General features: G+C 48.8%; 1 protein-coding gene and 2 long non-coding RNA genes across 7 annotated transcripts in view; 1 reads left to right on the top strand and 2 right to left on the bottom strand.

Annotated features, from left to right (window-relative positions):
* IRS2 (insulin receptor substrate 2) overlaps nucleotides 1–5,273 on the top strand; it is a 30,645-nt gene extending 25,372 nt beyond the window's left edge. For 3 of the 4 annotated variants that reach the window (XR_007404940.1, XR_007404941.1, XM_025441055.3), the window contains one exon: nucleotides 2,779–5,273. Coding sequence is in view for 2 of the 4 variants with exons in the window: in XM_025441055.3 (XP_025296840.3) it covers nucleotides 2,779–2,783 (5 nt within the window). In the remaining 2 variants the exon portion in view is untranslated. Of the gene's footprint in view, nucleotides 1–1,061; nucleotides 2,540–2,778 lie in introns of those variants that run through there. The other variant, XM_035704516.2, reaches the window with a different exon arrangement.
* A 5,343-nt stretch (nucleotides 5,274–10,616) lies between these two features.
* Nucleotides 10,617–13,999, bottom strand: LOC112656079 (uncharacterized). Its single transcript, XR_003134087.3, has 4 exons — nucleotides 13,799–13,999; nucleotides 13,172–13,205; nucleotides 11,149–11,316; nucleotides 10,617–10,782 (listed from the first exon to the last, which is right to left on the bottom strand). It is a non-coding gene; the product is annotated as an uncharacterized LOC112656079 (long non-coding RNA).
* Nucleotides 14,000–17,505: 3,506 nt separating this feature from the next.
* LOC125753360 (uncharacterized) lies at nucleotides 17,506–24,142 on the bottom strand. 2 transcript variants are annotated; one of them, XR_007404999.1, is made up of 3 exons: nucleotides 24,061–24,142; nucleotides 21,912–22,012; nucleotides 17,506–18,001 (listed from the first exon to the last, which is right to left on the bottom strand). It is a non-coding gene; the product is annotated as an uncharacterized LOC125753360 (long non-coding RNA). The 2 variants fall into 2 exon arrangements; XR_007405000.1 differs by lacking the exon at nucleotides 24,061–24,142 and adding an exon at nucleotides 22,669–22,942.
* Nucleotides 24,143–26,539: the final 2,397 nt, after the last annotated feature.

Here is a 26,539-nt window from a genome sequence, read left to right as displayed (position 1 = left end):
TGTGTTTTCCACGTGTAGGGAGCACAACACACGTCATGCTGGGACCTCTGTCTCAGAGCTGGTGGTCGTCCTCTTCCTGCCATGCCCAGCTTCAGCTGGTGTTCTTCCCATGGCCAGAAGCAGGTGCCTCCTGCTGTGACAGTGCAGACGCATGTGTGTGGTCACCTCCCCAAGTGTGTGTGTGTGTGTGTGTGTGTGTGTGTGTGTGTGTGTGTCTGTGTATGTCTATATGTGGTCACCTCCCCAGGTGTGTGTATGTGTATGTGTATGTGTGTGTTGTCACCTCCCCAGGTGTGTGTGTGTGCGTGGTCATCCCCTCCAACGTCCCCAGTCCTCAGGATCTCTCCCTGTCCACCCTTTCCATAGTGTCCTAGGGTTGTGTGGGCAGCCCCAGGGTCTCAGAGACCAAGGGAACTGTGTTCCTTACTGTCCCCACCCTGTGCATGGCATCACTGGTGTGCCCCCAGCCCACTCCTCTGGTGCCTGTGGCGCACCTGTCTCTGTGCTGGTGACTGTGGCCTGGCCATCCTTCAGCGCCAGGCGTGGGCTGGGAGCCGTGCTTCCACTGGTGGGGGGAGGCTGGCAGTTGGGGTCCCTGAGGGCTCCCCCTTGCCCATCAGCCCTGCGAAAGGCACCCTGTGCACAAATGTATGAATGAAAGATGATCCCGCCTATCTCAGCGCTACTCCCACCATGCTAAAGCACAGAAATTAAGGTTTTGTGCTGTAGTGCACAAGGGGAAAATCTCGTGTTCACCTTGAGGAGAGCCCACGAAGATCTGATGATTGGAGCTGTGTCACTGCTGTGAAGCCTTCCTTCCATACGGAGTGAGCGGGCGGTGGCCCCCAAATTTTGCCAGTGTGAATGGAAAATGCATTTCTCAGGAGCAGCTAACCCACATGTCTAGGACCATTCTTAAGTTTGGGAAATTGAGGAATTTACTTGCTTAGCTGTTTTCACAATAATAGATTGAAGGTTAACAGGAGACAATTCAGCTACATTTAGCTAAGCTTCAGAGTAAAAAGAAAACAAACTCTGACCCAAAATCTTTATGTCAGCAGATCCACTGTGTCTTGACCACCTGCTCTGGAGTGGCCAGGAATTCATCTCCTGCTCAGGACCTCAGGGAGAAAACGCAAGCTCTTATTTTGGGGGAGACTTGGAAGTCGGAGGTGGATTTTAGCAAACACCTGCTATCCAAGGAACGTGGGCATTTGGGTTTGGGTTCTCACACGCGCTCTCACTGGGACAGTGTTGAAATAGCCAGGGCACATCTCTTCCCGGGACAAAATCTGGCCCCTGTTTCTGCTTTGGGGGAACTCTTCACCTATTAAAGTTTTTAAAGGACATAAAGCTTTTTTTTTTTTTTTTTTTTTTTTTTTTTTTAAGATTTTGTTTATTCATGAGAGACACACAGAGAGAGGCAGAGACAGAAGCAGGCTCCCTGCAATGAGCCTGATATGGGACTCGATCCCAGGATCCTGGATCATGACCCAAGTCAAAGGCAGACGCTCAACCATTGAGCCACCCAGGTGCCCCAACATAAAGCTTTTTAAAAATAATAAATGATGGCAATACCACATTGTAGGGGACTTATGAGAAAACAGGAAAAGGTATGATGTTTACAGTGTATGTTGGCAGTTGACAGAAGCTCGTGTGTCCAGGCCTTTTGTTTTTCTGGCCACACATGGGATGCAGCCCGCGGAGTCAGTACCAGGGCACGGCCTGGCATGCGAAGCCATCAGGGCTCTCAGGCGCTCATTCTGGGCTGCATGGTGCTCTGGAAATTCTCTCTTGCTGGGAGCAGCCCCCTGAACTCAAGGTGCACAGAAAAGAATTAGCTTCACAACAAAGTAAAACGGGTAGTGGGGTGAGGGTTGGGGGCGAGTTGTAATGATTCTGGAGCAGTGTTGGGAAGTGCAGGTCCTGTGAGTACAACAGCCAGGGAAGAGCACCTGCCTGCGTAGGGCAGGGCGTGGCCAGCAGCGCCCGCAGGTGTCCCATCGGCTGCCATCACGGGGATGGGCATGCAAAAGAACCACCTGGCATTTTGATTAAAAAGCCAAAAAGCTTAAAAAGGAAGGCAATTTGCTGTGAGATGTTGGAGTCTCTCAACTTGGTTGGTCTGTCCGCCAAAGAAGGAACATAGGGAGTAAAAACATGCTGGAAATGATGAAAATCGGGAACAGGTTAAGGAAGTTTGATCCCTGGGCCTGGAAGGGAGGAGGGAGTTCGAGCAGGCTGGGGTCCTAAGGCCTTGTCACCACCAGGCTGGTGGGAGTAAGTGACCTAACCCTGCCCCAGGCAGCCACGCAGATGAGGAGGGTGTGGGATGACAAGCATGTGGCTGCAGGTACTTTCATCTTCCTGGTCATTCGGGGGAGGGGATCCACGATCCAGTGGGAGGGCTTCCGAGGCAGGGTGTGGACTCCCCACATGTCCCGTGTTCCCGCTAACCCCCAATGGCACAGCTTCCGGATGCGCTTCCGGCCCTTGGTGCCAACCTGTGGTCTTCGTGCTCCCCCGGCCCCTCGCCAGCAGCACCCCCCCGCCCCGCCCCCCCCCCCCCCCCCCCCCGGGAAGCCGAGTGGGGCCTATCCTTCCAGGTTGTTTCTGGCAAACAGAATGAGGGTTTGGTGGCTTCCCAAAGTGCATCGCATTTGGAAGTGTTCACGCCTTCACAGGCCGTGAAGGTGGCTCCAGGGGGTTTCTTCCTCTAAGTCAGGATCGCTCTGTCCCTGTGACAGTCACCACTGACTTCTTTCCTTTCTTTTCCAGAGTGAGGATCTGTCTGGCTTTGTCACCGTGACATCTCACATCAGAAAATGACAGTGAAAGAAGATGCTCAGCGGTGGTGGTGGTTTGCGTTCTTTTTGTTTTGTTTCGTTTCGTTTTGTTAATCTGAAGCTGCTTACAATTTTCTTTTTGGATCTGAGCAATGACTAGGATTTGGAACATCTGCCACCGTATTAGACTCTAAACCCACAAGGCAAGGACACCTGCCCCTCTGCCTGGTTCCCGCGGGGGGCATTCATCATTCTGCTGTTTGTGCTGTGTTCTGTTCGTTTGACAAAATTCGCCGAAGGAGTTGTAATCAAGAAAATTGGATGTTCCCATTGGCCTTTTAAATTGTGGCCAGTGTCTTTATTTCTTCTTACTTTCATTTTGGCAAAGCAGATTTATCCCTCAGCATGCTAGGAGATTCCACCAATACCCACGAGAGTGGTAAAATCTGGCATTTACTGGCATGCACTCAAAACTACCACAGTCCTACCTCAGTTCTAGGGGAAGCCGGATTTGCGTGGCCGGGGGCCGGCAGGACCTCCCGTGTGCATCTCTGCTGAGCGTGTCTCGAGCGCGGCCTTTCAGCCTTAGTAACTGGTCCCAGGATGCAGCTGCTCCGTGGACTCCAATCCAGGTACCTGCGTGTTTACTCAGAGCCCAGTGTGGGACTGACATTTCTCAATGGAAATGCCATTTGGGATTGGACTTCAAAGATGGATTCATAAATAATAATAATAATGTGTAACTGAAGCAACCTTCTTTTGAAAATCATCAACTCTCTTGGGTAGTGGGGGCGGGGGGAGGCCTGGGGCAGGGGGTGAATATCTCTTTTTACCTTTAACAGACTTGTTTAATCTTCTCTATGTAGATGTTTATGTAGGTACTACAAATTGCAAAAAGCCTTTGATCCTATTTACAAGCTCAAATGTCTCTGCTATCCTTAATCTTGAGCTTGCACTTCTTTAACCAAAAATTCACCTAGGCATGCTAGCGATCCAAGGGTGGTCACAGCTTTGGCAGATTAAAAAAAAAAACGTATTATCTTTACTCAACGCTATCATGTCGGCTAGTGAGGCTGCCCTGAGCAACAATAAAAAAACGCAAAAACTCAGAAAAAGAAAAGGGAAGGAAAGAACCTGGCATAAGAGCTATTCTGGCCCCTGTGTTGTTAAAGGAAGAAAAACAAGGAGACAAAAAAAAAAAAAAAAAACCTCACAGTACATCTGACTTGTCGAGAAAGTCCCTAACGAGACTACCCTCATTTTATGTTTCCAGTGTTCTGAAGATAACAGTGTTGTGGCCATTAGTACAGGTGTCACCCAAACCTGCTGACCTTGGCCAGCAGAATGTCATGTCACCTCGCTGCCCCCTTGACACGTGGCAGAGGGCTGAGGATCCCCCTCCCCCGGGCACGTCCACGGTGCCTCTCTGCTCGGATAGTCCTGTAGAGGTTACACTAATTCATCGGAGATGTGAGTTGTCTTTTTTTTTTTTTTTGGAGAAAAATATATATAAATATATAGATATATATCACTATAGAATAATGCATTAATAAAATGAGGCTTTTTTAGAGGAAGACCAAAAAATTCAATGTCTTAAAAATATATTTAATGGCAATGCAAAAGTCTTCCTGCTTCCATGCTGAACTTTTAGAACAGAGGATTGTATTGCAAGACAAAGTTGAATGTAAAGTGATCCCCCTGAACATTTTTTAAGTTTTACTTTTCTAAAATTACACATTGCGACAGTGTATAGACCATACGATGTTCGTTTGGAGGTCAATTTCAGTGTATGATGCATATACTTTATGAAGATGTATAAAATGTCCTGACATTTGGATTTAGTTTTGGGACTCGGAATCGGAATTGATGGACGGTATTTGTATGGAATCCCCCCAGGACAGCGTGGACCCTGCTGGATACAGTGTATGGCGTATGTAAGTAGTGCTCTATACTTAGCGTAGTCATAGCACTATACTGCAGCTTACAACAAGCAAAACGAAAAGTTGATAATATTAATAAATTTTCCTCTATCCTGTACATTTCAAAAAAAAAAAGGCATATGCAATATTTACATTTTTAATTTAGTTTACAGAATGGAACCAAAATGTATAAATGTTATGTTTGCTAAAACTTCACAATGTATATTGGGTCTTTGTACATTTTGCCTGACTTACCTTAAATTTAAAATATTTTTTGCTATATAAACTTTAACAGTTATTAAACAGTGTTTTCTTTTTGGGTACGTATTGTTTCTGGATATCAAGATGTTAAATATATTTCTTGCTATTGTGATATGACAAAAGACTTACCTTATCTTGCTCTGTCTTCCACTGTACACGCTGTATATAAGGGTCAATGTGACGCTGCTGGAGACGACAATAAATGGATCTAGAATAGTGCATTGTATTTAGTCTGTATTGATCATGGATGCTCTCCTTAACAGCCATATGCAATAAAATAAAATACATTATTTATGAAATGAATAAAGCCTCAAGGATATCTTTTTCTGCGTGGATGATTCTGAGTTCAACATAAAACCACTCTACTCCAGGTGTTTGAGAGCAAAAAAGTAAATAGGAAGCTCTTAAAATACTTTGATGCCTCTTAATTTAAATGTTTTAATCCTGGAAACCCAATAATATTCCCCAAATGACAGAATTTATGAAAAGTAAGTGTATTAAGAAAACAAAGATGTTACTTATTTCACAAAACACAGATTGTGTAACTGTGCTGGCTGGACACAGTTCTAAGTGCTGTACGAACATTCACTCCTTTGTAGTTCATAACAACCTCAGGTGGTAAGACACACCATCCCCATTTTACAGATGACCAGCTGGAGCACCAGAGGGCAATGTCCTACCTGGGGGTATGTAGCTCTGAGCAGCGGGAGCCGGAGTCGAAGCCCATCTGCAGGCTTGTGCTGTCCGGCCCCGCCTTCTCCCAGGGATGCGGTTGTGGGAGGGCTGAACCAATGCATTCAAGAGAGTCATCAGGGCCAGGAGGTACAATTTAGGAGGCAAAAAACATAAAAATGATGACTATTGATTTTTATCAAGAACAACTTTACCTCCTTGTTGGAAATAATTTTTCTGCACCTCCATTCACCCTGAAATTATAGGAGTGCAATAACATGGGTATCCCCTCTTTTGAGCAAATAGAACCAGAGCAGTTTGGCAGACAATTTTAAAGGTTGGCTTTTAAGTCACAAGACTGGTGGACACTGTGTGTGGCGCTCAGGGACTTGGTGCAGCCCGTTCGTGTCTGGCTGGATTACGCGGGGTCTCATTAGACACACAGGAGGAGGAGGCCTGCCCAGGTTTGATGCCCTGAAATCTATTTTAACGAGCAGGTCATAGCTGCCATTCTAGGAGAGTCGTATAGGAATCGGCAAATATATTTACCCAAAAGAGCTGATTATAAATGAAGTGGGGAGTAAGTTGCAAAGATGCACAAACACCGGAGGAGTTTACCTGAAACCGATTTAGAAACCTCGAGGAGAAGGCTAAGTTTTGTAGGACAGAATAATGTGAAGGTTGGAGATCCCACTCTGGATTTAGGAAGAGTTGGATTCTGAGCCCTAGGTGGTCTCAGTAGTGAATTTGGAAGATGCACCTCTGTTCCCAGTCTTCTGACCTGTCTTTGCAAGAGTCCAGTATCTGAGCTGACCTGCAGGACTCCAGGTCCCAGGCCACACCTTACAGAACAAGTTTCCAGGCTGGCCTGGGCAGATTGTTCATTTGTTTGTGCACAGAGGTCTGAAGTGACCATGTGCTATCATTTCGGTGAAGCAAGCATGATTTAATGTATCAGAGCAACACTTTGATGCTCCTGGGTGAAGTATGATGGGGAGATAATCGCCCCTTTGAAAGGTGCAGTGTGTCTTTTCCATCACTGCCCTCCTGCGGCTAACCCATGTTTCTCTGATTCGTACAACTCGGGGCACTAGGAAGTTTGCAATTCTTGCTTTGGCAGGAATCCATGGGACAGGGCAGTGTGGCCTCGCAGTGCTTGACAGCTGGGCAACACTAAACATCCCTCCAGGATCTGGCCACGTTTTCACTCTTGCAGCCCCGTCTGTCTCTGTTCTGTTCTTCAGCTTGTTTTCGCTTCTCCTAAGGACACTGTTTAGCAGTTGGGTGGTTTCGTGCCTGCTTGTCCTTAGCACCTCCTTGATTTCGTGCTAAAACAATTACTTGAATCCACCTCAGCCCTCCAGTGACTCATGGCCTTTGCCACTACATGTAGAGAAAGTTCTGGGCTCTTTTGGGCACTGGCTTTTCTGATCTGAAGCTGCACCTCCTGGGTTTTCTTTTCTTTTTTTTTCAGAGTCCACTCCTTTCACCCAGGATGGGAACTCTAAAAACTCTAAATTTTCTCAAAATTCCTTACACCTCGAGAAAATTGAGATGCCCCAGCCCCCTCCCTCCAGCTTTCCCATCTGAGACCTCACAAATTCCTGGGTGACCCCATGTAAAACAAAAACATCAAATGATTGCATTTCCCAGAAAAGATGTGTAAAATACCATACAAGTATTCATGAGGATAGAGTTCACCGCAGATAATAGAAAACCCAAGCAGTGGCTTACTCCAGTGGTTCTTCAGCACACAGGCTGATCAGGATCACTTGGAATGCTTGTTAGACCAGATCTTGGGATGATCAGTCCCCAGACTTTCTTTTTATTGATCTGGGTAGTAGGACTCAAGGATTTACATTTCTAGCAACATCCCAGGGGATGCTGAGGCTGCCAGTCGGAGACCACACTTTGAGAACCACTTAACGGTAAAGGGATTTATTATCTTCTGTAACAGGGGTTCAGGGCTGGGTTAATTAGGCAGCTCCATGGCATTATCATGGGGCCAGGACCTTCTCACCTTCTACTCAGCCACCCTATCTTTGTTTTTTATTCTGAGGCCTGTCCCCTCATGTTTATAAGATAGTTGTAGCGGCCCCATAAGGTATATCCTCCCATAATAATATCCCGTAAAGACAGTCTCTGTTCCATGGGTACTTTTCAAAGAGATGCAAATGGTCCCAGAGCCACCTACTCCCAGCCAGCCAGGCCTCACTCCCACGGACAGCCCGTTGTGGTCTTGGTTACTGGGGAGAGACACTGTGGTTGCTTTGCACTGAATGAGGCTCACCCTCTGGGCCTGGGAGCAGTCAGCATCCCCAGAAGTGCCAGTCAACTGGGTAGTGAACAGTCGGCTGCTGGTGACAAACTCTTGAGAATGGGTGGTGTCTCGCAGAGCCGGGCTGGCAGTGGCTGTGCCAGCAGCAGAAAATGAACCTGTGATTGGAACTCTTTCAAATGCAAGAGGCCATCTGTGTTCACGGTGCACACACTCCCAATCTCCGGGGACTTTGAGAAGGGGTTCCTAGTAATGTACAAGTGGACCGAAGTGAAAAGTCTAGCACGATCAAAAATCGTAATAGTGATACTGGCCTGTATTTACAGAATTGCTGTTTTCAAGACCCTGAACATAATTCCCACCACCGTGTTTTTTATGTATGTTTGCTCTTGTTATTCTGCACAACATTGGAAGCTATTTTGTGAAAGATCAAGATACAAAGGATGGAAAATTGGGCCTTTGCAGGAGTATTAAAAGCAAAGACTGTTTAGGTTGGAAGAGAGAAAGCCACAGTGATTTATCCCCCTTGCTGATGTTAGAAGCTAAGAAGAGAGGCTGGTTACCGACCTTCTTTTGAAAGATTTAACTAGCAAAAGGGATGAAAGGCAGTGGGAAAAACATGTTCGTTTTCCACAAGGAATAACTTGATAATAATGAGGATTATTGAATGCCAATATTGACGTCGAAAGAACTTTATATTCTGTGCAAGTCTGAAAAAATAAGACTTTCTCTGAAAGGGAGATGGCAGGTGGTCCTTGCAAAGTCAACTGGCCCTTCTTGCCTCTCTCAGCCCCGGAATCAGGGCCAGCTTTCCTGCCCCTACCACCAGCTGCTTCCAGAGATGATAAAACTTGGTGCAACCAAAGTGACAGAATGATCCTTACAAAATCCACGAGTGATCGAATCTCCATCTCGGTTAAAGGTCCTCTGCCCCTCCGCCAGCCCGTTATCTTACAGGAAAAGTCAAACTTCCTCAACCTGGTAGACACAGTGCTTCATGGTGTGGCTTTCTCGGACTTTGGTGGGCCCTTCACGGCCACCCCTTCGGCTCGTCAGCACCAGAGCCTTCCCCACTGCACCCAACCTAGCACACAGATGGAGACAGAATGACGCTGAGAAGAATCGCTGGACTTGAAACGTGTTGAAAACGTTCTTGTAGCATACCTTTGAAAAGTTCTTATTTTGAAATTTATTGAGTTTTCTACTTTAGGGACGATTGTTGGATGGGCTTTATCTCTGACACATCTTCATATCCTATCATTAGCTTCCCTATAAACGTCTGAATACCATTCTCCTGTTTTATCTGTCTGTATTCACTATGGTTTATTAGAGTTTTCTCCAAGTCTGTAATTCCAGTTTTCAGCCAAGTCTAACCTACTTTGTATATGTCGGATGCAATAATGCTGCATCAATGTTGCTTGGTCCTAATTCATGGCTTTACGACTTTATTCCCCTTTTGAGCTTATTCTGATTTTTGTTTACAGATTCGCTTTTGAGGTCTTAATTTATTGACTCCAGAGATTCTGCCAAGTGGTTTCTGTGTTCGAGTCACTATTGGGGAATTGGCCTTGTGAAAGGTGCCTTTTACACTCTGCCCCCTGTCCACCCAACCAGACTCAGCTTACACCCTCCCAGTGCTGGGAACAGTTACCTGAACTCATTACCAACATGAATCCTTTAAAGACTCTGTTCCCTTTGACCTAGAGTGTGGGAGTCTCCTTCTTTACCTGGAAACTTGTACTCAGGCTTCAAGACAGATACCATCACCTGGATCAGTCAGGATAAGCTAGGTGATGCTGCAGTGATAGGCAAGCCCCAAATCTCAGAGGCTTATTTCTCATAATAACACATCCAATGTGAGTGGGTAAAGGGAGGAGCTAGACCTAGCTTACTGTGGTCATCAGAGAGCAGAGCAGATGGAGGCACACTCCTTTCTCCCAGCATCACTGCACAGGAGGAAACTATGAATTGTCCACTGCCTTCTTAAAATTTACAGTCAGAAATGAGACATGTCTTTCCTGCTCATTTTTCATTGACCAAAGCACATGCTGTGGCCACGTCTTCAAAGGGGATGGGAAATTGCACCACCATGGTTCAGAAGGAGTGAATCCAGAAATATCTGGTGAGCAGTCTTAATGACAACACAACCTATTTTCATTTCACCTAGGCAGAGCTGGTTACTCACTTCTCTGGATTCACAAATCCCTAAAGGCTAAGTATAATCCAGAGCACCAAAGCTCAGAGAGATTGCACAATTTGCTCAGGGTCACACAGCTAATATATAATGAGTCAGAACTCAAAACACTCAATCCAATTGGCAGGTCTTTCCCACTGTGCTTGGTAGAGTGAACACAGCACGTGGTGCATAGTAGGCTCAACAAATGTTTGCTGAATATTTTGAATGAATGCCTTTGTATTGTATACTACTTGAACAGCACCAGTCTAAGTGAGTTCATTGTTTTTGAATGATTATACTGTATTGTACACTTGCATTATTTCTCAATATTTACCTTGTTTATTGGCTTTATGAATGCATAACACTACTCAGGGAATTAAAATACATCTTCCGAATTATAATACGTGACTGATATTCAATCCCAGTGTTCGCTCAATACCTAGCATGTGCGGAATTACATGTAGCTCCCTAGGACAAAAAGGTCAAAACAACAATGGTTCAAACAAAGAACTGTTTATGTGGACATTTCAAATTGGTATGGGATTTTCACAAAGTTTCCCAGGACCATGGCTCCTTCTGTCATGAGGCTCTGCTGTCCCCTGTGAATGGCTTCTGTCTTCAGGTTTTCTTTGTGGTCCAATGTGGCTTCTGCAGCTCCAAGAATCACACAGGCTTTTGCACATGTAAAAGCTACAGGAGAAGGTGGGAAACGGACTTTGAACTGGGAACATTACACCCTGAAATGTAACTGGGCTCTCGGTCTAAGGAAGAGGGGGAGACAAATCATGTGTATAGATCTGACTTCAGGGATGCCTGGGTGGCTCAGTGGTTGAGCATCCGCCTTCGGCTCAGGGCATGATCCTGGGATCTGGGATCGAGTCCCACATTGGGCACCCCACATGGAGCCTGCTTCTCCCTCTGCCTGTGTCTCTGCCTTTCTCTGTGTCTTTCACGAATAAATAAATAAACCTTAAAAAAAAAAAAGATCTGACTTCAAAAACACCTGCTTCTTTTGCATTAACTTGATTGCGTGGTTTGATTTTTTAAAATATATACCTTTTATTTGGCTTCTTTTTCTCTCAAGGAGTTTTAAAATCACATGACTCTGAACTGAATGAGGGACTTGGTCCAGAGGCTTGAGGTGCTCATGGACAAGAGCTGAAAGTGTCAGGCACTGCAGAGTCATGGTTTACCTTGCACATGTTTACTGTGACATGTGCAGTGCTGAAAGAGAGATACACACAGAGGTACATCATTAGCAGTTACGTGATCCATGCAGTGAGAAAACCTCCACCTTCTCAGGAGAACATGTACCCATTTACAATGACTAAGATTATACATGAACCTCGACTCTGGCAGGACGTCCTTAGCTCTGGTTCCTCACTGAGCTTCGTGGAGGCAATGGGGAAATTTGTTCGACAGTAATTCACAATGAGAGTCACTAGACCAGAAAATTCACTCCGGTTTCCCCACTCAGAAGACATAGAAAAGCAGGATTGTCCACGTCCAGCTGTGAACATGTTCGCGTCCAGGTAATTGAGAAGCCAAGTCACTATCTGCACCTCCACATCTGAGACATGTCACAGAGAACCTTCCCTTTCAACACCACTAGTTTCTTCAACAATGTTTATTGTGTGTCTCTTCTACGCCAGGCACTCTTATAGGCACTGGAGCCAGTGTGGGGAGGAAACCTGCGTCCTCGCACTCACAAAACTTCGAGTGACAAACAAATCACTAAACATGAGATGAAGACAAGATAGGGAATAGTGTAGAGAGGGCTAGCTTGGGGGACAAGGGGAAGCAATGTCTTCTATGGTGGCTAGAAAGGGCCTCTCTTGGAAGGTGACCCTTGAGCAGAGCCCTGAGCTCTGCGCCCTGCCCTCCCACTGCTGTGTAGACATTCAGAGGAAGAGTATTGAAGGCTTAGGGGTTAGCATGTGCAAAGGCCCTGGGGCTGAAATGAGAAGGAGGCCAAATCTCAGTTCCTGCTCTACCATTTCACATTTTCAGCTAACTACTTAACTATCTTGTTTAAATGTGAATCAGTTATGCAGATAATCTATCAAAATGTATCATAGTTGTTAAGAGTTTTGCTTTACTGCCTAATCCAGAGAATGGGTGGAATTGGAGGCAGAAAGCATTAAGCAAACAACAGAAACTTCCCTTGAGGGATCCCTGGTGGCGCAGCGGTTTGGCGCCTGCCTTTGGCCCAGGGCGCGATCCTGGAGACCCGGGATCGAATCCCACATCGGGCTCCAGTGCATGGAGCCTGCTTCTCCCTCTGCCTGTGTCTCTGCCTCTCTCTCTTTCTCTCTCTGTGAATATCATAAATAAATAAAAATTAAAAAAATAAAAAAAAAGAAACTTCCCTTGAAATTGGAGGGATATTCATTTGGGGTGAGTATATATTCCGTGAAAAGGGAAGGACATGGCAGGCCAGACATTAGCAGAAAGAGTATGTCTCCTAGAGCCTGCGGTGGATGCACCAGAAGGCTGGGAGCAAGGCATCGGGCAGCAGACCCCTGCTAGGGAGCCCTCTCCTCTCTGCTGTCTTGACAAGGCCGGCGGCTTCTGTGCACCCCAGAGCTGCCTTGGGAAGCACAGCTGATGGTGTGGTGACCCCCTCTTCATCACCGACATGACCACGAGCAGTGTGTGGGAGCCGAGGACGTCGGGGCTGCTGAGCCTGCTCACGGCACCGGGCACGCGCTTATGAGCCGCCAGGCTGGTCTCCACGGCAGGACATCGCGTGTGCTGGGTCATCACCTGCCACTCACCTGGAGGGCTTCCTGAGAGGTTCACAGGTAAAGTGAGGCTGGCCCCCTGTCAGCAAGGGTCCTGATGGTGCTGAGCCCGTCACCCCACGTTTCAGAGGGTTATTGTCATGAGTCAGCATAACCACAGATCACCAGGCTCTATGGTTTCTATACCCACTAATGCAATTACTGTTATCACATTATTGGGATCTTGAGTATCATCATTATCAGGGACATCTGTGAAAAACTGCGCTGTCCAAAGAAAGCAAAGCATAAAACATCATCACGGTCTCACCCGTCCTCACAGGGCAAGGAATACTCACTGACATGCTGAGGAACGGAGATTGGCGTGTCCTGCTAAAATAAGCGAAGATAAGGTTTTAAGAAAGTGCCCTCTCTCTGGCTGTGTATTTTTCTTTACAAGGCATCTCTCTCCACCATCCAGCACTGCCAGAGGAAGCCCATAGTAACTTTGTAAGATTAGAGGTTTGGTTTTTAGCTGTGTCGTGCTGGGTGTGGGTGAGCAGGTCCCCCCTAAAAAACAACAGAGGCCGGTTCATGTGCAACGGCGTGAGAGGACACACACAGGCGTCCAGCTCTGCAGAGCTCTGCCGTCTGGCAGAGTGTTCACACACCTCTCAGACTCCTTGCAAAGGAGGAGGGAGGTGTGGGGCTGAGAGCAAGCCAGGCCGTCCCTAAAGAATGTGAGAGGTAAGGGAACCCAGGCAAGAGGGAGCTTCTGGGCGCCCGGGGCACCTGCTGGCAGGAGCCTGGCACGGTGCTGTCAGGCCGGGTTCTTCCAGGCCGTGGCTCTCCTGTGGGGTTTCCCAGCCACATCCAGTTTACCCCAGCCCCAAACGCACTCTGGATGCGTCCTCCCATGGAGCACGAGGAGGGAAGGGATGCTTGCTGCCTGCTCATGCCAGCCCCCTGAGCTTTCGAGGACCTACTGGAGATGTCAGGGCTCCTCCCCGGCAGGTGGCCCAGACTTGTTTACTGCTCCCAAAGCAACCTCGCACTCCTTCCTGCTGTCCGGTCCATTTTCTGAAAATATGAAGTTCTTGGTTCAAAGCCGCTGCTTCCTGCTTTCATCTGTTCAGCCTGTCCCAACGACGTCCAGCTGGCATCCAGAGCCAGCCCTCTGTGGGCAGCATTAGTGTCCCCAAGGGTGCACAGAGGGACCCGGGCTCAGCCGTGGGCTCCCTTTGTTCATCACAATACCCCAGGAGTTACTCAAAGTCAGCGCACTCATGAAGGCTCCCGTATAAAGGGCCACGTGTCTAACTCAGGTCTTGGTGACATAAAATTAAAATAACACCTCTGCATCAAGTTCAGCCATGTCATACCCTGTTTCGGGTTCCACCAGCTTTGCCAGGTGGCATTCCTTGGGGGCTTTTTCCTCCAGGATCTCCTAAACCCAGGCTCTGGCAATGGAGCCTCCTTTCCAGCATCCTCTAGAAAGCTGATTAAATAATAAAGCAGGAAGCCATCACGAGAGCCTCTTACCATGTCTGCCTCCTCTCCCCTCCACGCTCCTCCAATAGCAAGCAAAGCTGCTCCGTTCCAAAGAGTCATTATTTCCTTCTGCACACACATTCCGATTATTCAAAGGTATGTTATTTCCCTTCCACTGAAAGTTTTCTCCTGATTACCTGGAGGCATCCAGGTGTGGCTCTGCTCAACCCTGGAAAATCAGCTCAACCCCAGGAGTGAGTACCTACAGCAAAGAGCCGCGCAGGCCGAGCAAGGCAGCCTGTGCAGGGTGAGGATGCTCAGGGCAGCCCGCAGCTGCTTGTCTACCCGGTGACTCAGGCTGGTGCACAGGCCAGATGGACGGCATCTCGAACTTTCATCTGATTGCTTAAGAGCAGGTTCACCGGAAAGTGATCTCATGCCCTCACTCCGTCTGCAGTCCCTCGGTCCACTCCCCGGCTTTCTAAACTATCTCGAGGAAGAAAATAAAACTTTTCATTATGTCTCCTTTGCATTCAAGGTGTGGCTGGTGATTATTGATCGGCACCAAAGTGCACATGTAAGTAAATTTAAAACATCTATTGAAATCGTTTCTGTGTCGTTGTCTATAAAATAATTTCTAATCTTTGTTTGTTGCTCTAGACGGAACATGTGCATACCCCCAGACTAGGTTGTTGAAACCTCACCCCCAGGGTGACAGTATGAGAGGTGCCGAGGTCCTGAGGTCAGACAGGCTTAGAGGGCTCCCTTTGCATGAGGACATATGTGGTCTGAGACCCAGTAGAGGGTCGCCGGCCCCCCACTCTTGGCATGCCAGCCTCCAGATCTGTGGGCAGCAGATCTCTGCTGCTGTGAAGCCACTTTAGACATCCATCCTGAGCGGTAGGCAGAGGGGAAGAGCTCAGAGGGCCTCTGTGTGCCCACAGCCCCGTGAACAGGCCTGAAGGCACTCTTTGAAGCGTGAACGAAGCCACATCAGCCACTAAGGGGATTATCTGCACAGTTTCTCTTTGGCGCTTCAGGGCACACCTGAAATAAGCCAGGTGAGCCTTCTCCTGAAAGATGAGGAGTCTGGTTAGTCCCTTTGAAAGCTTTTCTTTGGAAAAATTCAAGTGGATGTCATTTAATAATGTGTAATAATGTTTTTCAGCTGTTGATGTGCACACAGATTCCCCGGGGATTGTGTTAGCATGTAGAATCTGAGTGAGTGGGTGGGCCTGGGTAGGCCTGAGGCTCCGGATGTCCAACAGCCCCCGGTGATGCTGCTGCTGTAGGGATGGTCCTTGGGGCAGCAAGGGGCATAGGATGCAAAACTCAGCTTATGTGGGAAATGTGTGTGGGAAGAGGACCTAACTCTTAAAGTCAGTATCTCATACCTTCTCCATTCTTCCTCAAATTCTCCTTCCCTAGTGACAAGACTAACAAACCCCAAGATCAACTCCTGACATGGTAGTAGGGTAACTGCAGCTGGTTAACAGGGCACTGAAGAGCTGAACCACTGGCCTCCTCCAAGGCAGGAGGCCTGGGTCCTTCTGTGTGACTCATTTGATTGTCCCACCAATGCTATCACGCCATGAAAGTAATCTCTGTTGAACCCTGAGACAGACAAGGAGACTTTCCATCTGTCACCCACTTATCACAGAGATACATGCAAAAGTTGGCTTCTGGAATTTCAAGGAGAAATGATGTGGAATCGTGCAAAGTTGCAGGAAAGCTTCTTCCCTCCCTGGGACCCTGGGGTCCTACCGCGTTGTGACCATAGCCAACTTTCCTTCTTCCTTTCTGCGAATTTACCCAGTGGTGCTGAGGAGTGATCAACCACATCAAACCTGCCTTTCTTAGTTTTGTATTGCATAAGGACCAGAAAGGACAGCGACACTAACCAGATGTGGGGAAACGTTTCCTGCACATTCGAGTATGTGTGACACGGCTCCTTCCATTGATGCATTTTCTCTCCCTGTCCTAGAAATCGGTGTTACTCTCTGTCCCATTGCTTGTCACCTCATACCCTTCCCTGGACACCATCACACATCCATGACTGTACCTGCAAATCTGTGTGCTGGACCCTGACTTCCACGTGTCTCCACTTCAAGGACACAACTTCTGACTGCACACCTCATCAGGACATAGCACAGCAAATCATATTCTTGCCTAGACCTGTCATCCCCCCTGAATCCCCCATTTGGCTGTTCTTGCCAAACATTCTCTCTCTCCGCCTCACTGCCACCTCTTTCCAAAACATGGAATCTGGGATGGCAATCTCATGAGATCACAGGGCCCCAAGTTCCATCTGTGTGCCGATGACACACCTCGATGTCCATGAAAGCAATGTAATAAAAAGGGACCCCCCTTTTTTAAAAAAGATTTTATTTATTTATGAGAGACACACACAGAGAGAGAGAGAGAGAGAGAGAGAGAGAGGCAGAGACACAGGCAGAAGGAGAAGCAGGCTCCATGCAGGGAGCCTGATGTGGGACTTGATCCGGGGTCTCCAGGATCAGGCCCTGGGCTGAAGGTGGTGCTAAACCACTGAGCCACCCGGGCTGCCTCAAAAGGGACCCCTTTATTTATCAAAGCCTGTCCTGCCCACCAGTCTTCCCCACCCACCAAATACACAGGCCTAGAAGCTGGGGTTCTTCACCTTGGATTCTTCTCTCATCAGCACCCCACATGGCAAACCCTGGTGCTTTCACCTGCCCCTTCTCACCAGCTCCCCTTGTAGATACCAAGCATCTCCCCTTGAGCTCTTCCCCCATCCCATCCCCTTCTCTGGACACCTCAGTGAGATGCAGACAATGTAAACCAGACCAGATCCCTCCCCAGTGGCTTTCCAGCACCCCTGAAGCAGTGTCCATGCGCCTTTCTATGGGTGACAAGTCGCTGACCATCCGCCATGCCCACCCACACTACGACAGGTCAATATATCAATACAGTAATTTCCCTTTAAATGTTTTAGAGTCTCAGAAGTGATTGAGAATGGAAAAGGAAAAATAATTATCTAGTTAGTATTAGATAACGTTTACCCGTGTATTTGAATAAGAAATGCATACATACATACATATCTGAATGCTCATACAGACATGAAAGTTTTATTTATTTATTTATTTATTTATTTATTTATTTATTTATTATGTATCTTTTGAAAAATATTTTATTTATTTACTTGGCAGAGAGAGAGAGAGAGAAAGCATGAACAGGGTGAGGGGGAGAGGGAGAAGCCAACTCTGCGCTGAGCTGGGAGCCCAATGTGGGGCTCGACCCCAGGACCCTGAGATCATGACCTGGTGCATCACCCACTGAGCCACCTGGGCACCCCCAGACATGAAAGATTAAATAGTATTACTATATAAATTTATATAACCAATGCATAAGAATGCGATCCTTTATAGGATGAACAGGATCCATGTTTTCCTTTATAATGAGATGTCTGTAAAACCGGCTCCAGCTGTCACCTGCTGATAACTCCTGCTTGTTCGCGGACAGATGTCCTCTCGTTGGATCACTTGTGCGCGGGTACGTCTTATGGCTCCTGCTTACTCGGGAGGCTCATCTGGGAGGCTCGTCTGGGAGGCTCGCCTGGAAGCCCCCGCCTGTGTCCTGGCTGCCTCTGTGGTCTGTCTGGGGTTCTTCTTAGCCAAGGGACCATCGTGCAGTTTGGGGAAAGCATCCCCACTTGTTTCCTGACAAAAGAAAATGCTGGGAAGCAGATTAAGGATAAAACCACAAGGATCCTCTCTTACTGAAGTCTTCCTTGAACGCTGGAACCCAAGAGAGGCTCTGAAGTAAATCTGGAATTGGCTGTCGAGGGACATTCTGAGGCTGAAATAAATCATGCATGATTTGTTATAAAATAAAGGTACCACTTTCTTGGGTTTGGTTTTCCAAACTGCTGTGCTAAGTGAGTAGCAGAGAATCTGGTTCCTGATATTATAGGCTAATCCATTTTGCCAATAGAGTGTGTCATGTAGCCACACACTTTGGGGGGAAGGTAACTTAAGGAAAAATTATGTGACTTAAAGTTATTGTCTCTTCCATCAGTCTCTTTTCTCTATCACTTACAAAACAGTAATTAATAAAGAATAAAAAGGAAAAAATAAAAAATAAAATAAATAATGAGAAGGACAGGGCAGCCTGGGTGGCTCAGTGGTTTAGCACCGCCTTCAGCCCAGGGCATGATCCTGGAGACCCCGGATCGAGTCCCACATCGGGCTCCCTGCATGGAGCCTGCTTCTCCTTCTGCCTGTGTCTCTGCCTCTCTCTCTCTCCTCTCTGTGTATTCTCATGAATAAATAAATAAAATCTTAAAAAAAAAAAAAGAATGAAAAGGAGAAAGAACAGACTAGGATTCAAGAAGATTCTTCTCCTGTGTGATGTTGAGCAAATTACTTTACCTCTCTGGGCCTCGTGTTGCTGACATGTGAATTATCTCATAAATGATTGAATTAGATTCACTCAGCAAATATCTATACTAATCACTTGTATCAGGCCACAGGCCCTTCAACACATGCATCCATTTGATCAGAAGTGACAAGCATTAAATCATTTAAGATCCTGTACTCAGTTCACTACGCGACAATCTGTGGGGCTGATGACAATAGTCACTAGAACTCCAAGATCCCCTCATTAGGCCTTGTCAGGAGATAGAAGGGATCCGTTGCCAAGGTTTCAAACTCAGAAGCCCCCTGGCTGGCCACTTCATCGTCCCCTTCTTGTCCCCTTCCTGTCCCAGCTTCTGGCCCCACCGGGCATCCCATCCTCCGTCTGAGCCTTTAGGCTCCTGTTGCCACAGCCTCCCTCCTCTCCTGAGTGTGGCCAAGCTGTAACTTGCTGTGGCAACCAGAATGTGGATGAAGAGACAAGGAAGTCCCAAACCTGTCCTCAAGAAGCCCTGCAGCTTAGGCTTGCGCTCCTAGAATCCCCCCTTGTGTGGAACAAGCCCGGGCGCACATGCTGGCTAGGGGGGACCACAGGGCAGGGACCAGGCAGTCTGCTTGTCACAAAATCTAAGGGAGCCCCGTCCAGATTAGCAGTCACCCAACCACTTTGCAAACTCAAAGCAAAGGCTTCAGAGCAAAGGGGAAGGCTGACAGGTGTCTGTGGTTGCAGTGCTGGAGCTGTCAGCCTGCAGCATCCTGTGGCCACGGGCGCGCCTTGAACTTGTCCCGAGCCAGCAGGACCTTCTCTCTAGTCTCTTGGTCCCTCCTGCCCCGCCTGGGTTCCACCTGCCATCTACCCCAGTCATCCTGAAGCTGAGAGGCCAGCCACGAAAGCCCCACCAGGGGTCTTCCTGACTGTCCCCCACCAAGATCACCCCCAAGTCAACCCCATAATTTCTACTCGCAGTTTAGATTTACTGATGGTCTCTGTTAGTCCTTTCTCCTGCGCGATTGTGACGGGGGCCTCCTGTGATCCTAGCAGGGCCCTGGCTCTGTGCCGGGGGCCCCATGTCCACGTGCCCAGGCTCCCTCCCCGGTCCTCCTACCAGACCTGCCTCCCCTCCTTCTGCCTCCACAGCCATACTCTGCTCCTGGGCGCTGGGGGGCATCCTCCTGCCTGGGGCCCTCAGCCCAATCCTGTGGGCAGGGTCGTGGCACAGGGGCTGGTGAGCATATCAATGACTGGATTGTGTCACTGGGGCTTTGCATAAAGAACAAAGACCATGGAGACACCAGAGGCTGGAGCCACTAATTCCATTGTGAAGAATCAGGGACAGCGCTTGAGCTGCAGGAGGCCTCAGGAGGCCGTTTTCCCAGGCAGAGGAGGCCGATGGGCTCATCTGTGTTTCCTCCCAGTCACTGGTCACTCTCTGCCCCTCTGCACTCTGGCTTTGACTCTGACCGTGCTGTGGTGACAGCCTTCGAGGCACCCAGACAGTAGCTCACAGCCCCCTGAGCAGCTCCCTCACCAGGAGGGGACCTGTCCCTGCTCCCTGAAGTCACAGAAGCATTTCTGAGCACCAGCATGGGCCGGGCCTTGCACCCACTCCCTGGGGACGGCTTGCAGCTAAAGGCATGGGAGAGCAGGGGCAGGGGTGCAGGGGCACAGGGGGAGCAGGGACAGGGGTGCAGGGACAGGGCTTACAGCTGAGCTGTAAGCTCAAATCCCAGAAGCCCTGATCCTCTCTTGCAGTTGCCAGCAGCCTGCGTACATTTGGTTTTCCTAATGGCCTCTTAGGTTGGACAAGTCCAAAAATGGATTGTCATCTTCCCTGAAAACCAATTCCACCTCCTGACCTTTTTCTCTGAGTGGTGAGGCTAAAACTTAGCATGCACGGCTTATTTCCGCACCCCCCGGGGCCTCCCCACATCCAATCAGATTTGGTCTTTGAGGTGTCCCTGGAACCTGAGCCTTCCTTGCCATTTCCACGGTAATACATGGTTTATTATGTTGGACTCCTGTCGTGTTTTTCTGGCCATCGGGCCACCTCTGCTGCATGGCCAAATGAATCCTGTGCCATTCAGCTTGGATTATGTCATTGCTCCATATACAAAACCTCAACAGATCCCTTAGTGACCGGATAAAGTCCCAGATCGAGTTTTTAGGGTTCCCAGCCCTGATGACTCTGTGGCAGCCTGATCTATGATGGCCTGAGCTCAAGCAGACGCACAACCCTGTGCCTGAGGGCCCTGTGCCCCAGTCCCCTAGCTCTGCCTGGCGAAAGCTAGTGCCCCAGCTTCCGAGGCCATTCTCCACTGTTACCTCCCCCATGAAGACTTCCCCGATGCCTTCAAACCCAGTACTGACACTTGGCACCCTTTTGGCCCATATTTGCCTCAACTCTGAGAGCAGGAACAAGTGACCATCTCATCGGCCATAAACCTTGACTCTCACAGATTGCAAATATTTAGAACGTTGACTCAAAATAATAAGTTATGATTATGAGCACGGTGGTAACTATGGTTTTATAAGTCAGGGATAATCCTTGTAGAAATGTGCAAATACTCCAAAAGAGTAGCCTGGAGAGGTATGCTGCGTGGTTGCTAAGGAGCAAACAGCTTTAGGGGAGCTTAAATCTGGTGGGGTGGTGGCCTCTCCCTGATTAAAGTGTTTGTAGCAATATTGCAAGATTTCTCAAAGAATGTGAATGTTTGGGTCTTCAAAATCATTTGTTTGTGGAATTGTGGGTTGGTCTGAAAACGCGGCACCATAGGGAACTAGTTTGGATTTTGATAAATTATTTTTGTGGCCAGTTTGGGGAACGTAGCTATACTCTGTACTGTATGTTTTGGCGGGTCTGTTCTTCTAAGATATGATGATGGGTAACACCTGCAAATGTACAAAAGTGTGGGTCATTGTTTTCTGGCCTCTTGTATTTAATGAACCTATTCATCAGGGGAGCCCCGGATGTGTCTTTAGAGGATCTAACCACCTGATGCTACTGGCGCTTGAGAAACCCTCTACCACCCTCCTTCATTCACTGAAAATTAGGTCAAACTCCATACTACGCACATGCAGTATTTTGAACACGTGAAGACTTTACAAGAAATAAAATAGCGGCTTAAGTTGGGGGATGAAGGCCTAGCTTTCCCTCCCCAAGGCCAAGATATCTTCAGGAAAAGGAAAACTAGCCCCCAAAGCCACACGTCTTACCCTATCAGCCGCAGATGCACAGACATCCTCACTATAGGAAGGAGATGTCTCATGTTCCCGCACTGCACCTGAGGTTCCTCTTGGTGCATGGTGTCTTGGTTCTGCGTGAGCAGGCAAACAAAGGAGATGTGTTCTTACTTCCTTTTCTCCTTTTGCCCCCCTCCCTGCCTCCCTCCTCCCAACTACCCCACCTCTCTTCCTCTCTGTCTCATGTCTCCCCATCTCTTTCCCGTTTCCCCTCATCTTCCCCCATCTCTCCCTACCTTTCCCCCATCTCTCTCCCCATCTCTCCCTCATCTCTCCATCTCTCCCCACCTCTCCCCCATCTCTCTTGTCATCTCTCTCCCCATCTCTCCCCCATCTCTCCCCCATCTCTCTCCCATCTCTCTCCCATTTCTCTCCCCATCTTTCCCCCATCTCTCCCTCAACTCTCCCCCATCTATCTCCCCTCATCTCTCTCCCATCTCTGTCCCTATTTCTCCCCTATCTCTCCTCATCACTCCCCCTCCCATGCACCCCCCCACCCCCCCGGGCAATGTCCCAGTCAGGTAGATTTGACCGGGTGGCTACCTCTGACACCACCAATCTTTCCTCCTTACACAAATATGCACTGGGTTTTCAGAACACACTCGCTGCTTCTCCTGCCTCACCTCTGCCCGCTGCACTTAGTTTGGCTCATCCCCTCACTGACAATACCTCCCACGCTCACTCTGCAAGCCTTGGGCCTCGGCTCTACTTGCTACCTGTGCACACCCACCAGCAAGGCTACCGACCCTCCTGGACGGTGCGCCGGGGCGGCTGGTGGCATCAAGGGTTTGATGTGCTCCAGGCTGAGCACCCCCTCCTCCTTATTGTCCGGAGCAGCCCCCCAGCCCACGTCATGGCTCTCCATCCTTCCACGACGCTTATCCTTCCAGGGGCTCCATCCTTCCAGGGGCTCAGTAGAGGTGGCCTTCTTCCCTCCTGCCCACAGCAGTAAGACAAGACTGTCTCCCTGGGTGTCACCCCCATGGGGATCTCCTTTCCCGCAGCCTCACTCCCTCCAGGATGGCTCGCTTCCTTCCTTACGGGGGTCTCTCCCTTTGCCTCAGCTCCTTTCACTTGATTCTCTATTCAGATGTGTCCCAACTTCACTCAGAGCAAAAGTCCAACAGTGTCCTGAGAACCTTCCAGAAGGATGGCTCCCCATGCAGTGCGGTCCCACGGGCTAAGCTCCCCAGTGCCACCCCCTCCCCAGGTCCTGGGGCAGGTAGAACCCTCACAGCCTTCCCTGCCATTCTCTTCATTCGTGTCTACGTCCCCTGGGCTTCCCCCCTGGGCTTCCAGCTGCCTCCCGAACCCCTGCAGCAGCCCCAGTGCAGTCCAGCTGTAGGTGATGCGGGAACAGAGGACTAGCTGAGGACAAGGCACAGGCTTGGGGCTGCATATTGACAAGCCCTTTGACACAGGCAGAGAGACCTTCCTCTACGGACGCAGCTGCCTCGATGTTCATGCTTTGCTCAGGGCAGAAGGCAATCTTAACCCGGCCCCAGGATCCTGTAAGCCTACTTTAACACGTAAAAATTCCTTTAGAAATTTTCTTTATCTCTAAACCCCCAAGATACGTGTTGGCAATCATCGCCCGAGCACGTGGCCCACGGATACACATCTGAAGGGTCTCATGACCAAGGTTTTATTAGACAGTAATCAGTGACCTTTTCCTAAAAGCAGCCAGCCCCCTCAAGGTCCTGGAAGCCTTGCTTCCAAAATTCCAGAGAGGACGCTATCCTCAAACCCCTCTCACTCCCAGGTATATACTCGCCACCCTCACAGGCCTGGGGCAGCTGCTCTTCCTGCCCACGGGTCCTGTCCCTGGGCTTTAATAAAAGCACCATTTTGCCCCAAAGATGTCTCAAGAATTCTTTCTTGGTCATCGGCGATGGCCCTCGCCTATATTCCAAAGCCTCATCACAGGGACTGTCCCCAGGATAGTCAGGCAGGGACTTCTGTCCTGGCTACTTGTTTACATAAAAACTCCAGCCATCGCCCCCATAGTTCATACACGCCCTTCCGATCTCCTTTCTCTGCAACACGCGTCCCTCTTTACAGCACTGCGCGTTGCACAAGATACGTATCTCGTGTGTTGTCCATCTTTCCGACCAGAACGCACCTGACATGGGCAGTGATGGTTGCTCTGCCCCTCCTCGAAGCGCTCCTGGTGTACAGGAGCATGCTTCAGCACAGCCTTTGTGAATCCTTTGTTGTGACAACCTGGGACACGTTCCAGAATCTTGGAGCTGGAAGAGGCCCCAGAGGGGTTGACTCCCCTTTCCTTCTCCGCGCAGAACCATCAGTGGACGTGGACCCTTCCAGTCCTGAAGCAGGCCCTGTCTGGTGGTGGGTGGGTGCTCACAGTCAGAGGAGACCCCGCCTTCCCTGCCACTGAAGGCCTTCACACCAGGATTCCTGTCATCCTCGTGGCACACACACACCTGCCAGGACGGGCGGGCCGTAGACATATTTCCGTGGAGCAAGGCAGCAAGGATAGCATTTCTGATGATACAGCTGACGAATGGCGTGGAGGCCACCCTCCCTGGCACGCCAAACCCTTCTGCAGTGAATCCCAACCCATTGACCCCTTTAGGATTTTATGATAAATACTAAGTAGGGAAATAGAGTAGCTTGATCTTACTTCCAACAAATCAGCTGGGTTTACTGATTTATACCAGTATCTACCTCTACCTGTAAAAAAAAAAAAAAGTCTGTTATATAAGTTTTGGAATCATCCGCCCTTTGGTAAATAAACTTAATTGCCTTCATTATAGATTACCAGTTGTCCCTACATTTTATATTTTACAGTTTAAATCACTATACACTTGAATTTATAGGAAACAAATGGGTTTCCTAAAATCCCGAAGAAATATATTTATTTAGTATAATCCAAGAATTTCATAATTCCAAACTGAAAAGCATGCGCTGAAATAAAATGTCCATAACCTACGGAAGTCACTATGACTTAATCTTATTATCTAGGGTCTCTGATATGTTCACCACATGTACTTAGCTAGAAAATTAATCTTGGCATTATCGAATATCTTAAGTACCACTAGGATTCTTCCGTTCTTAAAAATGATATTCAGAGTTGCAAATCAAGACACAGAGTCCCACGTGAAAACAGGTGCAGGAACCTGGGACTCTGCTGGTTCCTGTTGGAGGGACTCTGCTGAGCAACTCTACAGTTTGGTCTTCAACGTTAGGCCACCATGATTCTCCAAAAGCTCCATGACTTAAAACAACTTTTTCATGGCATCTGAGTTGTTTGCATGTTTTCCCAGCACTGGGGTGTGGGGAGAGGAAAAAGAGAGACAAACAGGCCCCTGAAGGAGGTAAGTAGAGTGGAGGAAACAGTAGACACCTTGTCAAAGATTTCTTTCACAAGGCAGCTTCCCTGCCTTAACTCTACACAGTCCTTGTGGGGGAAGAAGTGATGACTGTTTAAAGGACCTACGAAAGTGCGTGTTCCCTAGAACAGAGCTGGGGGTGTGGGGGGTCGGGGGGGGGGTGCTAGGTATGTGCTGCCGGCTTGGGAAGATGGTAATCCTTGAACTCTGCTCCACCGAGGCTGGGGCGGGAGGGGCGGGGAATGTGGGGCCTCTGCAGACCCAGCCAGCCTGCAGGCATTCCTGAATCTGAGGAAAACACTTTAATTAATATGTAAAACAGCAGTGGGAAGAAAAGCTAGGTTAATTTCCAAACCACATCACTACGGGCAGCATTCAGGTTATGAAACCCTGGGACACTTATAGGAGTTCTTGTTTAAAGGCACAGAGGTGCTTTTGTGTGTGAGCAGCTACTGAGGCGCTCAGAAGCCCTTTTATCTGCCCCCCACAGTGGTAGTCCTTTTTCTGTGCTTAAAAACATTGCCTTTGACTGGCAGGCTGCTGTTTTTAATTTGCAATGCACCCTCCGCTCAGTGAAACCACCCCGGGGCTCCTGGGGGGCTGGCAGGCCGTTGTTTGGGACCAGCTGAAAGCAGCTGAAAGCAGTGTGGACAGGGGAGCTGCTGGCTGGCTGGCTTTCTGGGGCTTCCTTTGTCTTGGTGCCGGCTACCTTTGGAATGTGGGGAGCAGGCCTCTTGCTGCTCAGGAAGCTGCTCTGCACTTGCCTGGGGTGAGGCTGTAGCTCATTTCCTGGGCTGAGTTCTCCGACCAGACCTGCACAGGCTGCATCCCCTTCTCCCTGCTCCAGGCCAGGACCGGCTCCGGCTGAGACACGGATCCTCCAAGGGGAGGCGTGTGAACGAACACGGCCGAGGAGTCTTCCCTCCGTTGGACCTGACGGGCTTTGTTCAGTGCTTGAACTAACCCAATTAACGCTGCCCAAAGACCTGCAGACAGGTGACTGGGTGCGCCTCCTGACTCCCGCCTTCTCCATGGCTCAGGTAACTAGAGTGGACGTCTGCACGCTGGTCCCCAGACACCCTGTGCGGGACCCAGAAGCTTGGAGCAACGCTGTATCCCTCCTACCCCTCGGCCTCATCCAGTAAAATGCCCAAGCCTGGCCATTAACACCTGAGCATCCTCAACATCAGATAAGGATGTGTTCTTGGATTGTGCACTTCTTTAAGAATTAAACTCCCCCAGGAGGAA

This window comes from Canis lupus, chromosome 22 (assembly GCF_003254725.2).
Source record: "Canis lupus dingo isolate Sandy chromosome 22, ASM325472v2, whole genome shotgun sequence".
Classification (NCBI taxonomy): Eukaryota; Metazoa; Chordata; class Mammalia; order Carnivora; family Canidae; genus Canis; species Canis lupus.
This window is presented reverse-complemented; position numbering and strand designations above follow the sequence as displayed.